Source organism: Lynx canadensis, chromosome A1 (assembly GCF_007474595.2).
Source record: "Lynx canadensis isolate LIC74 chromosome A1, mLynCan4.pri.v2, whole genome shotgun sequence".
In the NCBI taxonomy this organism is placed as follows: Eukaryota; Metazoa; Chordata; class Mammalia; order Carnivora; family Felidae; genus Lynx; species Lynx canadensis.
In genome coordinates, this window is record NC_044303.2 from 204,993,483 (window position 1) to 205,014,688 (window position 21,206).

At 43.4% G+C, this 21,206-nt stretch overlaps 1 protein-coding gene across 1 annotated transcript in view; it reads left to right on the forward strand.

The window, feature by feature from the left end:
• Positions 1–6,097: 6,097 nt before the first annotated feature.
• The window catches only part of CCL28 (C-C motif chemokine ligand 28), a 36,333-nt gene continuing 21,224 nt past the window's right edge, over positions 6,098–21,206 (forward strand). The window contains exons 1-3 of the mRNA XM_030328371.1: positions 6,098–6,180; positions 11,565–11,688; positions 13,588–13,693. Coding sequence (XP_030184231.1) covers positions 6,098–6,180; positions 11,565–11,688; positions 13,588–13,693 — 313 coding nt within the window. The remainder of the gene's footprint in view (positions 6,181–11,564; positions 11,689–13,587; positions 13,694–21,206) is intronic.

Genomic DNA, 21,206 nt, shown 5'->3' on the forward strand with positions numbered 1-21,206 from the left:
CTGACTTTGCTCCCTAGTGGGACCCTATTTGGATTACTACCCAAATCTGAACTGCAATTCTTTGATCCCAAAAAAACATTCTTAATTATTGCCTCCTGACGATTTTAGGTTGACAATATTGATGCTGTTATTCAGGAACCACACTTTAAGAACCACGACTCTAGACTCATCCTGGTTCTTTAACTTTATTCCCTTCGCTCCTCTTCCTTGAGCTGACTCTTGCCTTGTCGATATCTTTAATTTTTCTCAGCCTTCCTTTGTTGCTAGGTCCATCAGTCCTCTGCTAGGCACATTTGACTCTGTCCTTCTACCCAGGCAGTGCTCTGGGTTACTGTTTACTATTTCAGCCCTCAGTGCCCAGACGCCCTGTGTACTATCCAATCAGCTGACCTAGAATAATACACATAGTCGGCTTTCCCCAGTTTTACTTGTGAAACCCTACTGACTTGGCCTGCTATCTAACTTCAACTGGGTATCTTAATAATACTTTGCCCACTACTAAACAATTTTTTTTCCAAATACTGTACCCAAAAAGAGAAGCCTCAGAATTTCGGCCCGTATTAGTTCCAGCCCAAAGCCAAGAGGCTCACAGCATTCCACTGATCTGAGAAATTTATATTAATACTCAATCTCCACAATGACCTTGCACTTTGCATAAACCCAAGGCATTGCCACGTGTGACCCTTTGGCCTTTCTTTACTTCCCAGGAATAAAGATACAAATAAAAGCATTTCTGAAGCATCTTACCCTTTGCCTGACCTGGCAAGGAGTTATTTGGCTTACATACCCAGCAGCACTAACATTGCTTTGATGTCTGGCAACGGGGAGGGGAAAGTCTGCGTCAAGCTCTAACACTCATTTTGACCCTCTTCAGCACGTTGTGTGAGATTTCAAAGAAAGCACCTATCCGGATTCACACACCCTTTCTCATTCAGTATTCATTGGACTTAATTGAAGCAACACCTAGGTTCCCAGGTCAGCATCATTGGTGCCATGCACATCAAGTGGAAGGCAGAGAGAAAATTTTCCCTAGATATCTGGGTGATGCTCAATAAAGTATAAAACATGGGATAGTGGTTACGTAACAGACCGCGTGCAGGTGTAAAACATAGCTCAGTGACAGCGGTCAGACTTCATTGCCAGCAGCTATTTCACACGGTTGCAGGGAAATGGTTGGAGCTTTTTAAAGTCTTCATGAAAGACCCTGCTATAAGGACCTCATTGTGTGCTGTAGAGGCCTTCCTCTCCTTGGAGAGCCGTGTGTAAATACTACCCTTCCCTCTTCCTGGACTGCCACGGCTGTTTGCCCAGAGTCTGTAACAATAGTCTCTCAGTGTTAGGCCTGGTCTCCTGGCCAGTAGAGGCTCCAGTGTTTCTTTAGATTCTGAACAGATTGACACAGGACTGGCTTCACGAAGGGTGGCACGGACTCCAGGCCATTCCTTCTGCAAAGGGCTCTGTCATTCCTCAGATGTGAGACCCACAGCCAGTCACTTGGCAAGTTCTCTGCTCCCATATCCACATGTCAATCCAAGTGAGATGGGATTAAATTAAACCTCAGAGGACCTTTGAAAGGGGGAAAATACTACAAAACAGTGAGAAGAGGGGCTTCTGGGTGGCTCAGTCAGTTAAGCATCCGACTCTTGATTTTGGCTCAGGTTCGTGCTGAGCGTGGAGACTGCGTGGGATTCTCTCTCACCCTCTGTCTCTGCCCCTCCCCTGCTCACTCACTTGCTCGCTCTCCCTCAAAATAAATAAATAAACTTAAGAAAAAGAAAAAGAGTGAGAAAAAAGAAGAGAGATGGGAAGCCTGTCTCCTTGGCCTGCTTCGAGGTTGTAGGGTATATGCCTGTGTGTGTCCCCTATTACTCTTCTTTTGCTGCTATAACAAATTAGCATAAATTTATTGGTTTAAAACAAGATAAATGCATTATCTTCCAGTTCTGCATGTCAGAAATCCAAAACAGGTCTCACTGGGTTAAAATCAAGGCATCAGCTGGGACGTGTTCCATCTGAGTTTCCAGGGAAGAATCTGTTTCCTTGCCTCCTGCAGCTTCTAGATGCCCCCTGCATCCCTTGGCTAGTGGCCCCCGTATTCTGTCTTCAAAGCTAGCAATGGCAGGTTGGTTTCCTTCTTCACATGCATCTTTCTGATCCTCTTTTGATAGTCGTGTCTCCCTCAGACCACAGCTGGGAAGATTCTCTTATTTAAGGACCCACGTGATTAGATTGGGCCCTGCTGGATAATCCAGGCCAAGTTCCTCAGCTCAAGGTTCTTTATCACATTCGCAAAGCTTCTCTTGCCATGTAGGGTAACATATTCACAGGTTCCAGGGATTAAGATACGGGGGTCATTCTTCTGCTTACCCTTAGATATTTTTAATTGTTTTGTTGGTGGTGGTTTTGTTTGTTTAATACGAGCTGGCAAGACACTTCCCACATAACAAAGACTGGTCTCTTGAATCCTGTGCACCGGACCAGAATTTAGCCCTGGTGTCTTTGCACAAGTCACATGTCCTTTTTGAGCCAGTGAGGAATAGGCCAAATGCTTTCCAAGACTCTCTTCCTGCTCTAGCTTTCTATAATCCCAGCTCCTTGTCCCAGGAATGGGGGGCTCCTCAAATTCTGGGGAGATAACCTCCAACTTGTCTTGCCAGAGTTAAGTTTATTTTTGGGAAAATAATGACCTTTTTTCCTTTGCTATTGACACTACGGTTCTATTTGTCCTCTATTTTCTCCGTGTGGAACCACTGAATCTTTTTTTTTTTTCAATATATATAGTTTATTGTCAAATTGGTTTCCATACAACACCCAGTGCTCATCCCAAAAGGTGCCCTCCTCAATACCCATCACCCACCCTCCCCTCCCTCCCACCCCCCATCAACCCTCAGTTTGTTCTCAGTTTTTAACAGTCTCCTATGCTTTGGCTCTCTCCCACTCTAACCTCTTTTTTTTTTTTCCTTCCCCTCCCCCATGGGTTTCTGTTAAGTTTCTCAGGATCCACATAAGAGTGAAACCATATGGTATCTGTCTTTCTCTGTATGGCTTATTTCACTTAGCATCACACTCTCCAGTTCCATCCACGTTGCTACAAAAGGCCATATTTCATTCTTTCTCATTGCCACGTAGTATTCCATTGTGTATATAAACCACAGTTTCTTTATCCATTCATCAGTTGATGGACATTTAGGCTCTTTCCATAATTTGGCTATTGTTGAGAGAGCTGCTATAAACATTGGGGTACAGGTGCCCCTATGCATCAGTACTCCTGTATCCCTTGGGTAAATTCCTAGCAGTGCTATTGCTGGGTCATAGGGTAGGTCTATTTTTAATTTTCTGAGGAACCTCCACACTGCTTTCCAGAGTGGCTGCACCAATTTGCATTCCCACCAACGGAACCACTGAATCTTAATACAAAGTCTTTCTCCATTCTCCATGCAAAAAAAAAAAAAAAAAAAAAAAAGATTTAAATTCATAAAAGCTTTGGCCAGTTAAACATCCATAGTTCATCTGAGTGAAAATGGAGCCAGTACTTGCCCTCACACAACACCGGTTCACTTGGCCACCGAGCAAATGCTTAATGTGTTCCTACTCCGTAGCAGGCCTCGTATGAAACATTAATGATCTGGGGACGCCTGGCTGGCTCAGTTGGTGCAGCATGCAACTTGATCTCAGGGTTGTGAGTTCAAGCCCCACATTGGGCATGGAGCTTACTTAAAAAAATAATAATAATAATGTTCTAAGGGTGAAAGACACATAGTCTCCATCTTGAACCTGTAGGCTAATGGCAGAGACATACAGAAGACAGGCCATTTCCGTATAGCATGATCAGTAGAGCAATAAGAGCAAACACAGGGCCTCTGAAGTCCCATTAGGAAAGAAAGGGGAGTTCCCTGAAAACTAACAGAAAAGCAGGGGGCTCCCGTGAAGGCCAGAGGGAGGTGATGGAAAGGGTGGGAAGACCCCCAACGCTGAGGGAACAGCAATTACGAAGGCTCAGAAGCCCCCAGTGACAGCATGTAGGCGGGACAACAGGTAACTCAGCTTTGCTGGATTAGGGTGTCTGGAGTGGGAGAGGTGAAGGCTGAAGGCAGTCAGCTGACAGCATGGGGCCTGGATCCTCCTCTGCTAGTTGAGGAGCTGGGAATACCCTGAAGGCAATGTGGAAGACTGGAGAGGGGTAAGGGGTAGGAGGAGCAGGTTTGCCTTTCTTCCTGGAGGCTGTAACTGGGAGTTGAGGCCAAGAGCCCCTGTGTTGGAACTGATGTCACGCAGCCGTGTCCTCTTCCCATCAAGAATGATGAAGACTAGAGGCACAGGCCTATGTGGCTCAGTGCCGATGACTTCTGAATTTAGGCTACTTACAATCTAAGAAGAAAATACTAGAAATAATATCTAAGCAAACCGGGGATGTGGCCCCTCTCCCCTTGCGTGTAGCCTTTTCGGATCAGGTTCTGCCTCCGCATGGAGCTCTGGCCGATCGGGAGTGCCCAGAATGGAAAGTGCTCACGCTTGGCTTTGGGTACGTGCTATTCCCTCTGGCTGGAAGGCGTTTCCTTTCCCCACTTTGGCGTCTGTGTAGCTCTTACTCCTTCAAGATCACCTCAAGTGCATCCTGTCTGTAAATCACTTTATTTAATTTTTATTTATTTTTAATGTTTTTATTTATTTTTGAGAGAAAGAGAGATGGGGGGGAAGGGGCACAGAGAGAGGGGCACGGAGTATCTGAAGCAGGCTCTGTGCTAACAGCTTGCACTCATGAACTCTGAAATCTTGACCTGAGCTGAAGTCAGCCAGCTTAACAGAATGAGCCACCTAGGCGCCCCTGTCTGGAAATCAATTTAAAACCCTCAATCCAGCCTCCAAGGTAGAGCTAGGACTCCGCTTCGGTCTAGTCCTCTGCATCCTTCTGTTTTGTGGTGTGGTGGCAAAGGACCAAATGCTTTCCCTGTCCCATCTTCTTCAGCTTCCTCACCCTCCACACCGAAGCCTTGAGTTAGGACTCATTTGGGCATTTACCACTGGTGATCTCCAAAATGGAATGCTCATTTGAGGCAAATGATGTCTTGAGATTGTAGCCCCAGGATATTAGTTAACAAGAGACCAGTGCAAACATATGTTAATGAGAGGACTAGGACTTTCTCGTCTCACCAGGAGCTCGAGCAGAAATGAATCTTGAGGTGCTGAACCAACTGTGGCCCTTACCTTTCTCCTTCACCTTTACCTTTTGCTGAGTAGCGATAACTGGGCAGAGGAGGAAAGGACAGGGATACAAAATCTGCATGTCACCAGTGAGGAGTGAGACTTGATTATCTCCATAGGGAGGTGCCTGCCAGAGCAGAGCGTGGGGTGAAAGGACGCTGAGCAGGTGAACGCTAAGGGGAGAAGGCCACAGAAAGGGAGGCAGAAGCAGAAAGAGATGGGAAATGATGCCCGTATGAGGATCCCTCCGAAAGCCCCGGGGAGAAGTCCTAGCGGGTGAATCAGGCAATAAGGCCTTGTCCCAGATGAAGAATGGCTCAAGCAGTGTGTGTTCACTCTGAAGAAAAATGCGAGGAAGGAAGTATCAGGAAAATTGATAGATGAGGTACTCTAAAGGTTACCAAACTTTCTTCGCTTACCATTGGTGTTCTTAATGTCAATAATTTTTTTCACCGCACCACTAGGCCAAAAGAAATATCAGATAGCTCCTGTTATTTAGTTAGATCCAAATGACTTAATAGTGGTTGTGGGATGGTATCCAACAGATGTCCCTATCGTTCCCTCAATAATTTAAACTTTAAGTTTTTTTATTTATTTTGAGAGAGAGAGAGAGACAGAAAGAGAAATAAGTGGGGGAGGGGCAGAGAGACAGAGAGAGAGAGAGAATCCCAGGCAGGCTCCATGCTGAGTGCAGAGCCTGACATGGGGCTCAACCCCATGACCATGAGATCATGACCTGAGCCGAAATCAAGTGTTGGATGCTTAAACAACTAAGCCTCCCAGGCACCCCTCCCTCAGTAATTTAGAATATCCTATTGCACCCCTAAGAGTTCATCTCAGTACCCTGGGGTGCCTAGGCACACAGTTTAGGAACTGCCTTACTAATTTTGAAGCAATGGCAGCCTTCTTTCTGAGGACTTGGGTGCTACTAAGCATCAATCCCAGACAAGACAAAGACCCAGCTGCAGACAAAGACCTGTAAGGGGTGGTTACCATGATTTTCACACTTGAGAGAGTAACAAAGGGGTCACCCTGAGCGACAGGGTGGAATGGGCCCTACCATGGGAATTAATATGGAGGCTGTTGTTTCCCTTTCTCTCCTCCTCTAGCAGCATGGGTTTCTGGAGGGCAGAGCCCCTGTCTTCATCACTTACTCTTTCCCTAGGGCTGCGCTCAGTGCAAGGTGGAAACTCAAATATTTTGTTGAACAGATGAATGACTGAATGGTCTTATTTCCTTCATCCTTCCCTATTTTTTTAGAAGATAAGAGCTGGCATGTCTTAGACAGTCCTACCTCAGGAACCTTCCCTGAAGTGTCAGCCAAAAGAAAGAAAACATAATCACTCGGGTTCAAAGCCAACAGCAAAGTCCTGATAGGAGCTTAAAATTTCATTTGTTCTCCACCCTAAGGGAAATGTAAGAGGAAAAGGTGATCTAGGAGTATAAAAACAGGAAAAAGAAAGACATTAATGTTTTATTATTTAAGATTGTGGAGCCCTTTTCTTGACGTTTTTGAAGAAAAGAATAGCTAAATTATTGGGATGGTTTGAGTACAGGCTAGCTCTGAGCTACAGAAATAAATTAATCAATCTTTTGTGCAAGATTGACAGCAATATTTCAGGTCCTCATGCTCTTCTAGAACCTTGCCACTCTCCACTGAGAGGTGAAGTCTTTTTCCCCTTCCTTTTCAACCTGAGTAGGACTTTTTGACTATCCTGATTAATCAAATGCAGTAGAAATGAAAGTGTGTAAATTCCAAGACAGGTCATACAGCTTCTTGAGTCACACAAAGTTTTTGTTTCTTTGTTTATAAGTATGCTTCAGTCCCAGTGTGGAGCCCAATGCAGGGCTTGAATTCACGACCCTGAGATCAAGACCTGAGCTGAGATCAAGGGTCAGATGCTTAACGAACTGAGCCACCCAGGCGCCCCAAGGGCAATACAGCTTCTACCCAGCTCGCTCTCTCACTAATGGGATACTTGCCCTTCGTACCCAACCACCATGCTGTGAGGAAGGTAAACTAGTCACATGGAGAGATTCACATAAAGAACAACTGAGGTTCCCAGCCAACAGCCAGCCTCAACTGCCAGTGTGGGAGTGAGTAACCCGCCCAGATGATTCCAGCTTCCAGCCTCAAACCACTCCAGGTGATGCTGAGTGTAGATGGGAGTGGAGCCATCCCCTGCCTAAAAAGCAGACTCATGAGCAAAACAACAAATGCTGTGGTGGCCGAAGCTACAAGTGTTGGCATATTTGTTACATAGCCTCAGTTATTGGAACATTAAATTCTTGAGATTGGTGGCCAACATGGCAGAGAAGTAGGGGGATCCGTATACTTCCTGCATCTCCCAAACAAAGAAGGGCTGAAGCCAAAGGAACATTAAATTCTTTTTGTACCCCTGTACATATTTGCAAAATGCATACATGGTGTAGCAAGGAAGACGGGACTTTGAACGTAGACTGCCTGGGTTCCAGTGCTAGCTCCAACACTTACCAGCTCTATGACCTTGGGCAAACTATTTAAACTTATGCCTCTGTTTCCTTATCTGTAAAAAAGGAGGAAGAAGTCCTACTCCATAGGATTGTCCTGACCAATAAGTAACTTAATATATGCAAAATGTTTGAAACAGTGCCTACTGTGAAATGAGCTCTACTTTAGTATTAGATGTTCTTTATTGTGATGGTTTTATAGTTGGTAATACTGATGTCTAAGAGCCTGGTGACTTGTGCCTCCTGGTATCCACACTATTGTACCATCCCCTTGTCTTGAGTGCAGGTGGAACCTGTGATTTGCTTCTAACCAATAGAATGTGGCAACGATGAAGAAATTTTGCAGATGTAGTTAAAGTCCCTAAAGTTGACTTTAAGTCAGTCGAAGATGTAGGTCTCCTGGGTGGAGTTGACCTAATCAGGTGAGCTCTTTAAAAGAGGATCTAGGGATCAGAGACTCTTCCGCTTTCAAGGTCCGCTGACCTTGAAACAGAAGCCACCATGTGTTTAACAATTGTGAGGAAATGAATGTGGATTACCACGTGACTCTTAAGTCAAAGGATATCTTCATTTTAGATTGACAGGTATTGCCAGATTAATGTCCTAAGACTTTGCACCAATTTGCACTCCTGCTACCTACTACTAAATACTTGCTAACACCCTGTAATACGAAATACTTTGCTTTTTGCCAGCCTGGCAGGTACGAAAATGTGTCTCATTTTGTTGTTTTTATTGATGTCTAAGTAATTTTGAAGAATGCCAAGCATTAGAAAAGTATTTATAAGCCTTTTTATTTCTGTGAACTATGCGTTCATATCCACAGTCCATTTTTCAGGGAGTCGTTAGCCTCTTTCTTATTGATATACAAGCTCTTTGTCTGTTGTCTATTGCCTTACAAATGCCCTCTTTTCCACACACAACTTTTTACAAAAGTTTTGACTTATTTATTCATTTAAATAATCTCTACACCCAACGTGGGGCCCAAACTCATTACACCGAGATCAACAGTCGCATGCTCTTCCAAGTGAGCCAGCCAGGCACCCCTCCCACAAAGTTTTTGCCATTTGTCTTTAATTGAGTTTTATTTTTCCATGATGGAATTTCACTTTTTTGTATGGTCGAATTTTTCATTCTTTTCTTTTTGGCTTCTGAGTCTTGTTTTATGCTTATAAAATCCTTCCCCAGGGCAGAGCCTGCTTGGGAGTCTCTCTCTCCCTCTCTCTCTGCCCCTCCCCCATTCATTCTCTCTCTCTTTCTCTCTCTCTCTCTCTCACACACAAATAAATAAACATTAAAAAAAATAAAGACCTCCCCTGTTCCAAACTTTTAAAAAAATCATCCATATTTCCTTTGTACACTTCTATATTTTAATTCTTTACATTAGATATTTAATATGCCTGAAATTTAAATCTTCAACTTTATCTTTTTTCACACGATTAGCCAGTTGTTTCAAAACCATTGAATAAACCACAGTTTTCCCTGATGTAAAATGCTAACTTCATTATATATATTAAATTTTCCCAAGCATTGTATCTCCTGGATTTATGCATTGGTGTCTAGAATCTACTATTTTAGTTACAGTAGATTTATAATATATTTTAACATCCAAAAAGGCTAGTTGTCCACCATTGCTTTTCTTTTTAAGATTTTTCTGGGTGCAGTCTGTTTGTTTTTATTAGATTATGATACTATTCTGCTCTATAATTCCCAATTTATTGACTAATTTAGTCAAGTCACCTAACTTTTGTGCCTCAGCGTACTCAGTATAAAACTGATAATGATGATATTGGGATGAATTTGGATTGTTTCTATATCTGGAAGGCATGAATGCTAAAAAAGAAAACAGTTATACATTTAAGTCTGGAGAGGAAACTAAAATGTTAACCAGGAATAAGAAATTCAGTGCTAGGGAAATTCCCTACTTTGGCTCTAGGTTCAAACTCTGTTCCCACTGATTAGTCCTGCATTTTTTCTTCCCTGTTTGCTTTAGCATATCTGATGCCCAACCCCATCACACATTTAATTAACTACAGAGTATATATAAATCATGAAACCACAGCCTGGCCTGGTTTTGCTAAAAGCCATCTCGGCTGGAAAATGTACTATCTTATTTTGAAAGAATACAGCTTTCTGAAGTATCACACACACACACACACACACACACACACACTGCTCTTGGTCCTAATTTCAATCCTATAAATCCCCTAGTGATATATATTTTTATAATTAATCATCCTCCATGCTCTAAGGAAAACTCTATAATTTTTTTGTTTGCTATATGATATAGAAAACAATTCCTTCTATGAAGTGAACATTTAAATATTATTACCAGGGCTCCTGGTTGGCTCAGTTGGTTGGGCATCTGACTTGATTTCAATCAGGTCATGATCCCAGGGTCATGGGATTGAGCCCCACATTGGGCTCCCTGATGAGTGTGGAGCGTGCTTAAGGTTGTCTCTCTCTCCCTCTGCCCCTCCCCCCTGCTCGTGTTCTCTCTCTCTCTGAAATAAAAAATAAAATTAAAAAATAAAATAGAACTCTTCTTCATCCTCCTAATCCAAACGGGTCATTTTACCTAGGGCATGGATGGTATAAAGTATTTTTATAAATGTCTGAGTTTATACTTAATTCTCTTTAAGGTGAAAACGATTTGCTTTTTTCCTGGTAAAATAAACAACTTTAAAAAAAATGTTTATTTATTTATTTTAAGAGAGAGAGAGAGAGAGAGAGAGAGAGAGAGAGTGTGTATGCTGAAGCCGGGGAGGGGCAGAGAGAGAGAGAGACGGAGAGAGATAATCCCAAGCAGGCTCTGTGACAGAGCCCAACTTGGGGCTTGATCCCACCAAGTGGGAGATCATGACCTGAGCCAAAATCAAGAGTTGGATACTTAGACCGAGAAAGCCACCCAGCCGCCCACCCCTCTGCAAAAAAATTTTGTAAAGTTTGCCTCCTGGTATTCTTAGCCAGGGACATTTCACGGTGGGAAACACAAAACCAAACGTACTTTTAGGCTGTCTTCAAACTGAGTCCATGGCTCTACCCTCCAACTATTCCCTAGATCCTTAGGGCACACATTTCCCAGTCTCCTCCTCATTTGGTTTTGTAGAAGCTCCAAGCCCAGATAAAAACATTTGAATAATCAAAGTTGTTCTCATCTCAGTCTTTCAAGGCTCCTTCCCAGTTAATTCTAGGTAGAATGATGCCCGGTGAACATCCCGTCACACACAGACACACATACCCCATAACTAGCTCGCACCGTGTTCCCCACAGGCAAAAATTCCACCATTCAGTTTGCCCTCCCCCCAGTGAAACTGACCTGCCCGGCATTGCTCTCGTGCTCATTACATAACAACACGGCACAGGGATTTCCAGTGGTTTATGGGCTCCTGCGGGTCTGTGTCATGTTTGCCTTTAAACACCAGGCTGACATAACGCCTTGTCCCAGGGCTGTCGTTCTAATGGTGGTAATCTCATGAGTCCCATTTGTAACACCAGTTGTCTTCCAGGAGCCGCTACCCAACCCATCACCTCATTGCAGTGGCCCCAGGAAGAAGTGGGAAGGAGAGGGAAAATGCTAACCTGAGACCACTCAAGGAAGAGCCCCTGTGTTTTCCAAGTGTTTGGATTCTGTCCCCATGCCTTCTTCCTGGAAGGCTCCTGGTGACATTCCCTAGCAGAACAGCACACAGTGAAAGGGAAGCTGTCCCATTAAATAGAGAAGCAAATAAGGGTACAAGAGTAAGAACACAGGCTCTTTCTAACCCCAGGCTCATCAAAATTGAGCTCAGCCTTCCTGTTGGATTAAAAATCCCTCTGGGTTCTCCAACAGTCACCCTTCATTTCATCTGAACAGAGGCTTTATTCTACTGCAGAGAAGCAGGTCACCTCCGCAGCTCCTTTGTGCTCCATAATCAAGACAGGGTCCCCTTGCTTGTTGGAACCACTACTCTGCGTGACTGGGTCTTCGTTCGGGCCCCAGTCTTTGTCTACAGCCAGGTACTCCAAAGCTCCAGTTTCCTAGTTTATTATCACTCTGGTCCTTTTTAATTTGCTTCTCTTTAAAAATTTTTTTAATTTATTTTTTAAATTGGAGTATAATTAACCTACAGTATTATATTAGTTTCAGGTGTACAGAATAGTGATTCAACAATTCTATACATTACTCAGCACTCATCTTGCTAAGTGCCCTCTTAATGCCCTTCCCCTATTTCACCCATCCCCCCACTCACCTCCCTTCTGGCAACTATCAGTTTGTTCTCTATATTTAAGAGTTTGGGGGTTTTTTGCTTGTCTCTTTTTTTCTTTGTTTTGTTTCTTAAATTCCACATATGAGTGAAATCTCTGTCTTTCTCTGAACTGACTTATTTCACTTAGCATTATTCCCTCTAGCTCCACACATGTTGTTACAAGTAGCAAGATTTTGTTCTCTTTTATGCCTGGTTTTTTTTTTCATGTTTTATTTGTTTTTGAGAGAGAGAGAGAGAGAGTGCGAGTACTATAGGGGAAGAGAGAGAGGGAGACAGAGGATGTGAAGCAGGCTCTGCGCTGACGGCCGTGAGCCTGATGCAGGGCTGGAACTCACGAACCTCGAGATCGTGACCTGAGCCGAAGTCCACGCTCAACTGACCGAGCCACCCCGGCGCCCCTGTAGCTGTTCTTGATAGTGAAATTGGAGTTTGGTTAAGTACCATGACTTGACAGAGGGGGGACAATTCTGGTCTCCAGCTCTTGACCTTACAAAGTAACTGCCCAATGCAAATATAATGTAAGCTACATATGTAACTTAAAATTTTCTGAGTAGTCATATGAAAAAAGTAAAAAGAAACAAGAGATTTTAATGGTAATAGTGTCATTCAACTCAAATATCTAAATATTTTTCATTTCAGCATTTCAGCATGTAATCAATATGAAAATTATTAAGGAGATATTTTATATTTTTTGTACTAAATCTTTGAAATCTGGTGTGTATTTATGCTCATAGTGCCTCTGAATTTGGGTGAGCACATTTCATATGGTCAAGGGCTACATACGGACAAGAAGTTACTGCATGAGACAGAGCAATTATAAAGAAAGCATGGCAAAATTTTGGAGAGCGTCCAGCCTGACTTGTATTTGCAGAAAAGTTAAGTACATATTCTGAGGTTATACAACCAGTTAGTAAAAGAGGCAGGATTAGAATCCAATTATTCTTACCCTACCGTATGCTCTTATTTTCAAAGCTGATTAGCAACAAAGCCAGACTAGAACTCGCACCTCCTCCTTCCTGCTTACATCTGCTCTGGGCCTCTCTTTTCTACCAGGCATAGCCTAGAGGCAAGAGGCCTTTCTACCTGTCTTTTCTCCTAAATAAACTAACAGCTTCACTGAAAACAATTTGGCTGCAAACCAAGGCCAGAGGGGGGTCGAATTTTTCCATATCCTTCCACCAGATAATACTGTTTTTTTATGACTTGTCACCCTTGTCCCCAGAAACTGTTAGTTTCACCAAGCTACTTAAAAACGGATTCCTTTACACAACAGTTCTCAATGGAGGTGTCCATCAGAATCACCTATGGAGCTTCAAAAGAATTCAAATCACTAGTCCCCTACTCCAAATCCTGAATTCTAGGTGTGTGGATGGATTCGAGTAGACAGCTATTTTTTAATGGTTCCCAGATGATTCCGATGCACACCCCCAACTCTCAATGACCTTGCCAACTGTCAGATCACCGCTGACATTGCTAGACCCCCAGGTGGCTGTACACAGTTCTGGTTGTAAGAAAGAGCCTGGTCTCAAGGAAAGAAATATGAGAAATAGGTACCCCAGCACCTCCCAGGGCGGGGCTGCCCGGCTTACTTTTCCTCCACACTCTCTGCACCCAAGGACACCTTCAGCCTCATTTCCTGATCCTACAGCCTCACCTGTGGTACAGCCCGGGGCTGGTGGGGCAGGCAGGAATGCAGCAGACAGGACTCGCTCTGGTGGCCTTGGCTGCCTGTCTGGCTTTTCCCTCCTCAGAAGGTGAGTGGGGGTGTTGGCTATGCAAGCCTCCCGTGGGAAGAGGGGGTGCTGCCTCCCCAAGATGGAGCAGGAAGGAGTGAAGTCCTGGCGGCAATTTGGGGCAGGAAGTTCGATCTCTTCAGGTAGGAATTTCCAGTTATCTACGAGAGACTGGCATAGATTTACATTGCTGATCTTCAAGAAGGATGGAACCTCATTTGAACAGATATTAGTAATTTGTCTCATGGAGGATGAGATCTTTCCACACAACAACTTTGAGCTGTGTTTCCTTTGCTGATGACAGTCTCTTAGAAAATCCCCAGGTAGAGGTTGGAGGAAAATCCCTATTATTCATCCGTCTCCTCCTTCCCCCTAACCTGCTACACTGGAGACAAATGTGCATGTTCCTGCAGGAAAGGCAGACGTCACCTTCTGGGTTAGGGGTTTGGGAAGCAACAAAGTCAGCCCTGTGGATACTGAAAAGCAAAACTGCAATCTGACCTTTAAGAAGGGATGCAGGATAAAGGAGACTGAACCATACAAATTATATCAAAGAGAACTCAAATTGTGAATTGCTAGCATATATATGGAGATTGTAACTGCATTTGAACCGGAGGCAATCTTTTCTACAGTACTTAGGAAAACCTAAACAGAAGTACTAAATACTTGACTGACTTGACTCTTTCCCACTGTCGTCTTTTCTGAAACTTGACCTTGAATAGATTCTCTAAATCCAGAAGAGAGGTGAAATATAAGTTGTGTCTGATCTGCTTTTGAAAGCATTTGCCAACCCTTAAAAACTGACAGATTTCGTATATACATTCTCACATATACACCCAAATTGTATTTTAAAGCTTCTCTTGAAAAGTCACATCTGGCAACAACGGTCCCATGTCCTCCGGCAGGAATTGGCTAGAGCGCAGTAGCCCCTGTCCTTCTCTGAAGTTGGCTATCGTCCTATTAACTGCCTGGTTCCTGTAGGCATTTGTTTAGGGGACCCGATATAGTGCACCAATGTACTGGGCTTGTATTACCGAGCATGGAAAGATCTAGATAATTTCTTCTTCATTTCTCTCTGGATAATCTCTTCTTCATTTCTATCAATCTATCTATCTTATCAAGACAAAGACACAAGTGTATCATTTTCTATGTTTCTGTAAAAATTTTTCAGAAGAACTCACCATTGAAATTTTAGGATTCACTTTCACTGTTTCTCAAAGGCTTACCTGCTCAGGCTTTATTTCTAGTTTTGGCAATGCACTTTTTTTTTTTTTTCACATAAAGCTTTGAAATGTATCTCCCTTCAGCTTCCTCACATGTTTCCAGCTGCCCCTCAGCAATCACAGCAGCTGTCCTGTGGGAGAGGAGGGAGAGACAGGCAGGCAGAGGGGCAGGGGTGATGAGGGATGCCCCTGCCAGACCCAAGGCCAGACTTCCCATGGGACCGAGTCCTGGCAGAGAAGGTGGGACAGCAAAACACAGAGGTGTTTGAAAAAGGTCCAGTTGGTGATGAAAGAAAGAAAGAGAACTGAGGAGACCCCGCAGTGGCCTTTTGGGTGATTCCCAGGGCTTTTCCTAAGGCAGTTCGGGCCACAGGAAAATCACACGATCTGGGAAGCGCCCAACCCTCTGCCGTCTAAAAATAAGTGATGTTGGGTTAAAATACACGAGAGGGTAGGCCTGAGAGCAGTTGTGGAACCTAGAGGGGTAACCCACTGCTTTCCATAAAAGCCTTCCATGGAGTATCTGTGTGTCCCACGTGCCCTGTGGGAGGCTCTAAGGGACTCAGACCTGGGGGAGGAGCAGGAGAGGAGGGAGGCAGGGAGGTGGGGAATACGGGGAAGTGCAGGGAAGGAGGTTTAAGTGGCTTTGACAATTGTCACAGGCTCCGGGAGGGGATCGGGAAGTGGTCTGTGCCAGTTGGTAACTTTGAGAAATACATTTTGTTCTTCCAGGCACCGATGGTTCCACTGCCTTAATGGTGCCTTAAATGGCCATTTTAATGTTATGGCTCAGTAATGGGCATTCTCAAAGCATTTTGCATGAATCAGGAAGCAGTTGACTTACCTGTAATTAAAAGCCTTGGATTCTACCCAAAGGTAGGAGGGTATATACACCTGCTGACGTGGCTGCTGGCTCCCAGAACTCAAAACCGAGTCCATAAAAATGTCTATCATCCACTCCGGTGGCCCTAAGCCAGATTATTTAAAGCCACAATCCAGGGCTTTGTGGGCTGGCTGTTGTTACTATAGGTATTTTCAGACTAAGGCTCCACTCGTCTCTGGCAGATGCAGGGTGAGGCATTTTGCCTCACAGTCCCAAACCGACTGGGTTCTGACAACCCGTTTTCTCACAGCAGGATGGTTCCTCCTCACACAGGCACTTGCTGGGGACTTGTCATCTGCATCCTAAAAAGACATTTTATTTTCTGTTTGTTTTAATTATAGGGCACTCGCTAGGGAGGATTACCAAGAATGTACATTTGTGCTTGAGGGGCGCCCGGGTGGCTCAGTGAGTTAAGTGTCCTACTTCAGCCCAGGTCATGATCTCACGGCTCGTGGGTTTGAGCCCCACGTTGGGCTCCGTGCTGACGGCTCAGAGCCTGGAGCTGCTTCGGATTCTGTGTCTTCCTCTCTCTCTGTGCCTTCCCTCTCTCTCTCTCTCTCTCTCAAAAATAAATAAGCATTAAAAAAACAAAGAATATGCATTTGGACTTGAAAGTCGTTCTGCACAGTCAGGACCCTCCACTTCCCCAGGAGTGGTCCCTGAGGGGCCTGACATGAGGGCCACCAACCTGTTCTTCGATTTCTCTCCAGGTATGCCCTTCTGTTAAAACAACACACCCTGCTTTCCTTAAATTCAATACCATTGTTAGAATAAGAGTCTAGATTTTGGTTAAGGAACCCAGTCATAGTATTTATACTGTAGTTCAGGGTTTTTTTTAAATGTCCTTTTTCTATGTCTGGAGAAACAGAATAATATAAGAGCAGCCTTCTCAAATCTGAGTCATACATGGGCCCCTTTACAGGAAAACATTCTTTTTACTCTCAGTGGTAACCTTTAATTATTTTACTGTTACTTGGTATATAAACATGAAACCAGTTATAAACCCCCTGTGTGTATATCTTTTCTGCAATTTTAAAACCAAAATAAAATTTAAATTTAAATAAAAACACAACTGCAAAGCCAAGAAGAGTTCAATCGAACAATATTACTTTAAAGTAATGGTTAATATTTGGCCAAAACTACCATCACCGTTCCAAACACAAATATAGCACTGATCCTTAAGATGCAGATTTTGAGTTTTATGTGCATTTGCTAGCATGTTCAGAACGAGAAGTGTTTTCTCCCCACCACTTTTTTGTTTGAACCAGGATGATATAACTGAGCCCTCCCTTAGCATGAATGCACTAGAAAATTCCACTCTGTTCCTTTCTGACTGGCCTAGGACAATTAAGGTAGGATCTGACCTGATAATAGCACTAGGCATAAACATAAGCAAAATTCAAATGTCCTGAAAGTGCTCTTTTAAGATAGTCTTCCAGAAGATCCAGAACATGTCTATTTAAATATTATGATCGAGATGACATATTAAAATTTAGGAATTGTCTGGAGAGCTCATAAACCCTGAGAACACGCTCATGAGCCCCCTGCTATGAAACCTTGTTTGAGAAATGCTGGCAAGCCTGGGAAGAGTCTCTTTGGATTCCAAAAGGTCAAGTCAGAATTCTAACTACATGAACTTGAGAAATTGTCTAACGTTCTGAACCCCAGTTTTCTTAACAGTAAAACAGGAATAACAATGCCTCTCTTACCTAGTTATTCTCAGGATTATATGAGATAACAAGGAAAGTGTTGGGCATAGAATAGAAGAGGTGCTCAATAATTGTTAGTTTCCTTTCCTTTCCTTTCCTCTTGCCAGGTTCTATCACTTTTTTTTTTAAGTTTATATATTTATTTTGAGAGAGAGAGAGAGCACAAGTGGTGAAGGGGCAGAGAGAATCCCAAGCAAGCTCCGCACCATCAGCGCAGAGCCCGATGAAGGGGCTTGAACCCACGAACTGTGAGATCATGACCTGAGCCAAAACCAAGAGTCAGATGCTTAACCGACCCAGCCACCCAGGCATCGCTATCACTAACTTTTTAAATTAAAATTATGAGGGGCACCTGGTTGGCTTAGTCAGTTAAGCATCCAACTTTGGCTCAGGTCATGACTTTGCATTTTGTGGGTTCCAGCCCCACGTTGGGCTCTGTGCTGATAGCTCAGAGCCTGGAGCCTGCTTCGGATTCTGTGTCTCACAGCCCCTCTCCACCCCTCCCCACCCCCGCCTGCTTGCATTCTGTCTCTCTCTCTCTCTCTCTCTCTCTCTCTCAAAAATAAACATTAAAAAGTTTCTAAAATTAATTAATCAATTAAAATTATGGAAAGTCACAAAAATCAAATAATTGAATTCCTAAAATTATAAAAATTATAAAATAACAAATACTTGGGGTACCTGGGTGGCTCAGTCAGTTAAGCCTCTGACTTTGGCTCAGGTCATGATCTCACAGTGAGTTTGAGCCCCGCATTGCGCTCTGTACTGAGAGTGGAGCCTGGAGACCGCTTCCTGTTCTGTCTCCCTCTCTCTGCCCCTCTCCTGCTCATGCTCTGTCTCTGTCTCTGTTTCTCTCTCAAAAATAAATAAACATTAAATTTTTTTTAAAAAAGTAACAAACAGTGTAAATTTTTAAAATATAGAATAAAATATATGAAGTTTCCTTTTCTCTATTCCTTTCATCCCTCTGCCCCATCCAGAGGTAATAAATAACCCCTCTGGGTTCTGTGTATCCTTCCAGAACTTTCTCTATGCATTTACAAATATGAACTCACACACACTGACACAGATTTTTAAAAAACATAAAAAGGACAACAATCTACACATTACCTAATTTTTCTTTCACTTAATCATAGATAACAGTATAGCTGTTTCACACACATAGGCATTTCTTAAAAGTTTGGCTCATTCATCTTAGAGACAACATACAAACTTCCAGGAATAATTTAGAACATTGAAGTCTCATTTATCCATTCATTATCAGAGTCCAATTAAGAGACAAAAACCAGACATGAATTTGAACAGGGAAAGTTTAATATAACAAATTATTAGCTATAGCAAGAGATAGGCTAGGAGGCACACAGAACCCTGAAGAATACAGGGCTGGGTAGGGCTGATACTGGTAGGGCTGAAGTGGAGTTTTTGAGGGAAGAGATCCCATTACCCCTTCCCTGCCCAGCTGAGATTCAGACCTTGTTAGAGAGGGCACAGCCATGGCTCACCGAGTGGCAGGAAAATCACTGGTCTGCCTTCCAGTTTGCAGGAGCAAGTTCTTCACAGGGAGGTGTCTCACTGGAGACACTCTGCCCCCAAACTGCCCCGAGTTGGGGGTGCTGTTGGCTGTCATGTGCTCCCAGAGCCTGGTGCTGCAGAAATGATAGGGGCACACCCTGGAACCTGGAAGGAAACCCCTCTTGCTGCAATGCCTTTCCAGTGTCCTCCACTGACAAAGGTTTAACATCGTGCCAGCCCGTGAAGGAAAAATATTTAAAGGGCCCATCTTAATTCCCTAGAACTGGCCATTAAGGGTGAATTTGAAGCGGAGGGGCAGTAAATGGACAGTGGGCGCATTCCACAAACTTAATATTGACACCTGGATGCCTACTGTGGGGCAGGTGATGTGATTTTGTTTCTAACTATTGAGTGTTTACCATTTGTCAGCCTGTTTTTTTTTTTTTTAATAAATGGTTATTCATTTTTGAGAGAGAGAGTGTGCAATTGGGGGAGGAGCAGAGAGAGAGAAAGAGAGAGGGAGAAAGAATCCCAAGCAGGCTCCGTGCTGCCAGCACAGAGCCTGACAAGGGGCTTGAACTCACGAACCATGAGACCATGACCTGAACTGAAGTCGGACGCTCAACCAACTGAACCACCAGGTGCCCCTGTCAGCTTGTTCTAAGCACTTAATGCATAAACTCAAGCAGTCGTCACAACACCCCCGTGAAGAAGGTGCTATTACCATCCTCATATTACAGATAAAGAAACTGAAACAGAGAGAATGAAGTAACTCATCCAACATAAGCTTGTAAGTGATAAAGCCAGGAGTCGAGCCTGGTTGTTTGTCTCTGTATGCTTAACCACTGTGCAGTAATGCCTTTCGGCATGTCCCTATGGCACAAAATTATCCTGATCCCCTTCAGGAATATTCCCTGACCGGTACAAGTATCCATGCTGTGAGAAGCGTTAGTGACCAAATGTCTTCATATGAAGGTAAAGAAAAAGCCTCATTCACTCTTTACATTATCCCAGGGTTCCAAAAATATCTGGGAGGATTTTATTTGGGAGGATATTATTTGGGCATAGCAATCTCATGCCTCATTGCTTGGTGAGTCCTTCCCACCTCCTCGATGTTAGCAGTGGACACCTCCATTTGTGGTTATATCCACAATGTGATGTGGCTCCATTAAGGCGTGAAGTCCACTAGAATAGGGAAATGTATCCTTAACCAAACACATACATGTTTATTTACATATCGCTCTTCTTAAATTGCACTCACAAACTTGAGACAAACTGACAGCAGGCAAATGAATCTTATTGTTTTTATCTTTATCCTAGGAATCCTTTCCCCAACAGTGGCATAACATTTGCTTTGTTTCCACTTTACTGTGTTCTATAAAGTGTTCTTTATACCGGTGTTTTGCAAACTGCTTTCTTTCTTTTTTTAATGTTTATTTTTGAGAGAGACAGAGACAGAATGTGAGTAGGGGAGGGGCAGAGAGAGCAGGAGACACAGAATCTGAAGCAGGCTCCAGGTTCTGAGCTGTCAGCACAGAACCCAACACGGGGCTCGAACTCACAAACCATGAGATCACGACCTGAGCCGAAGTCCGACTCTTAACCGACTGACCCACACAGGCGCCCCGCAAACTGCATTTCTAATAAGCCGCCGAGTGATGCCATTCCTGCAGCTCTGGGAACCACATTTTGAGTGGCAAGAGACTATACGATACATCCAAGTAAGAGAGGAGGCTGGTTCATCTCTCTGTAATAACAGAATCATTTCCTTAAAAATCAGAATCTAATTTTCACATCACAGATTTGATGTGAAGTGTTTTAGTGTTCATCTGAACAGATCTTGGGCAGGAAATCTTTAAAGCCTTGGTCCAAAATTGGATCACAGGCAGAACCAAATCAGGGACAGACAATCGTGGCAAATCACCCACCCAACTCTCTGACACTTAATACTGGAAACATTACAACAACAAAACCCCAAACCAACAGAATCGAGAGCGATAACACTTTAATAGCAAGACAAATAGTAAGACTTTTAATGAGACACTGATATCTTTAAATTATTAAATATAATGGGGCAAGTGATTTATCATCATGAGTTGACCCCTAATTACTTGAGGGTGTAGGGATGAAGTTTCTAAAAGCATTGTGTAATTTAAGGACATTTGGGACATAAGACCTTGACCAAACACTGATAATCTTATTTCCTA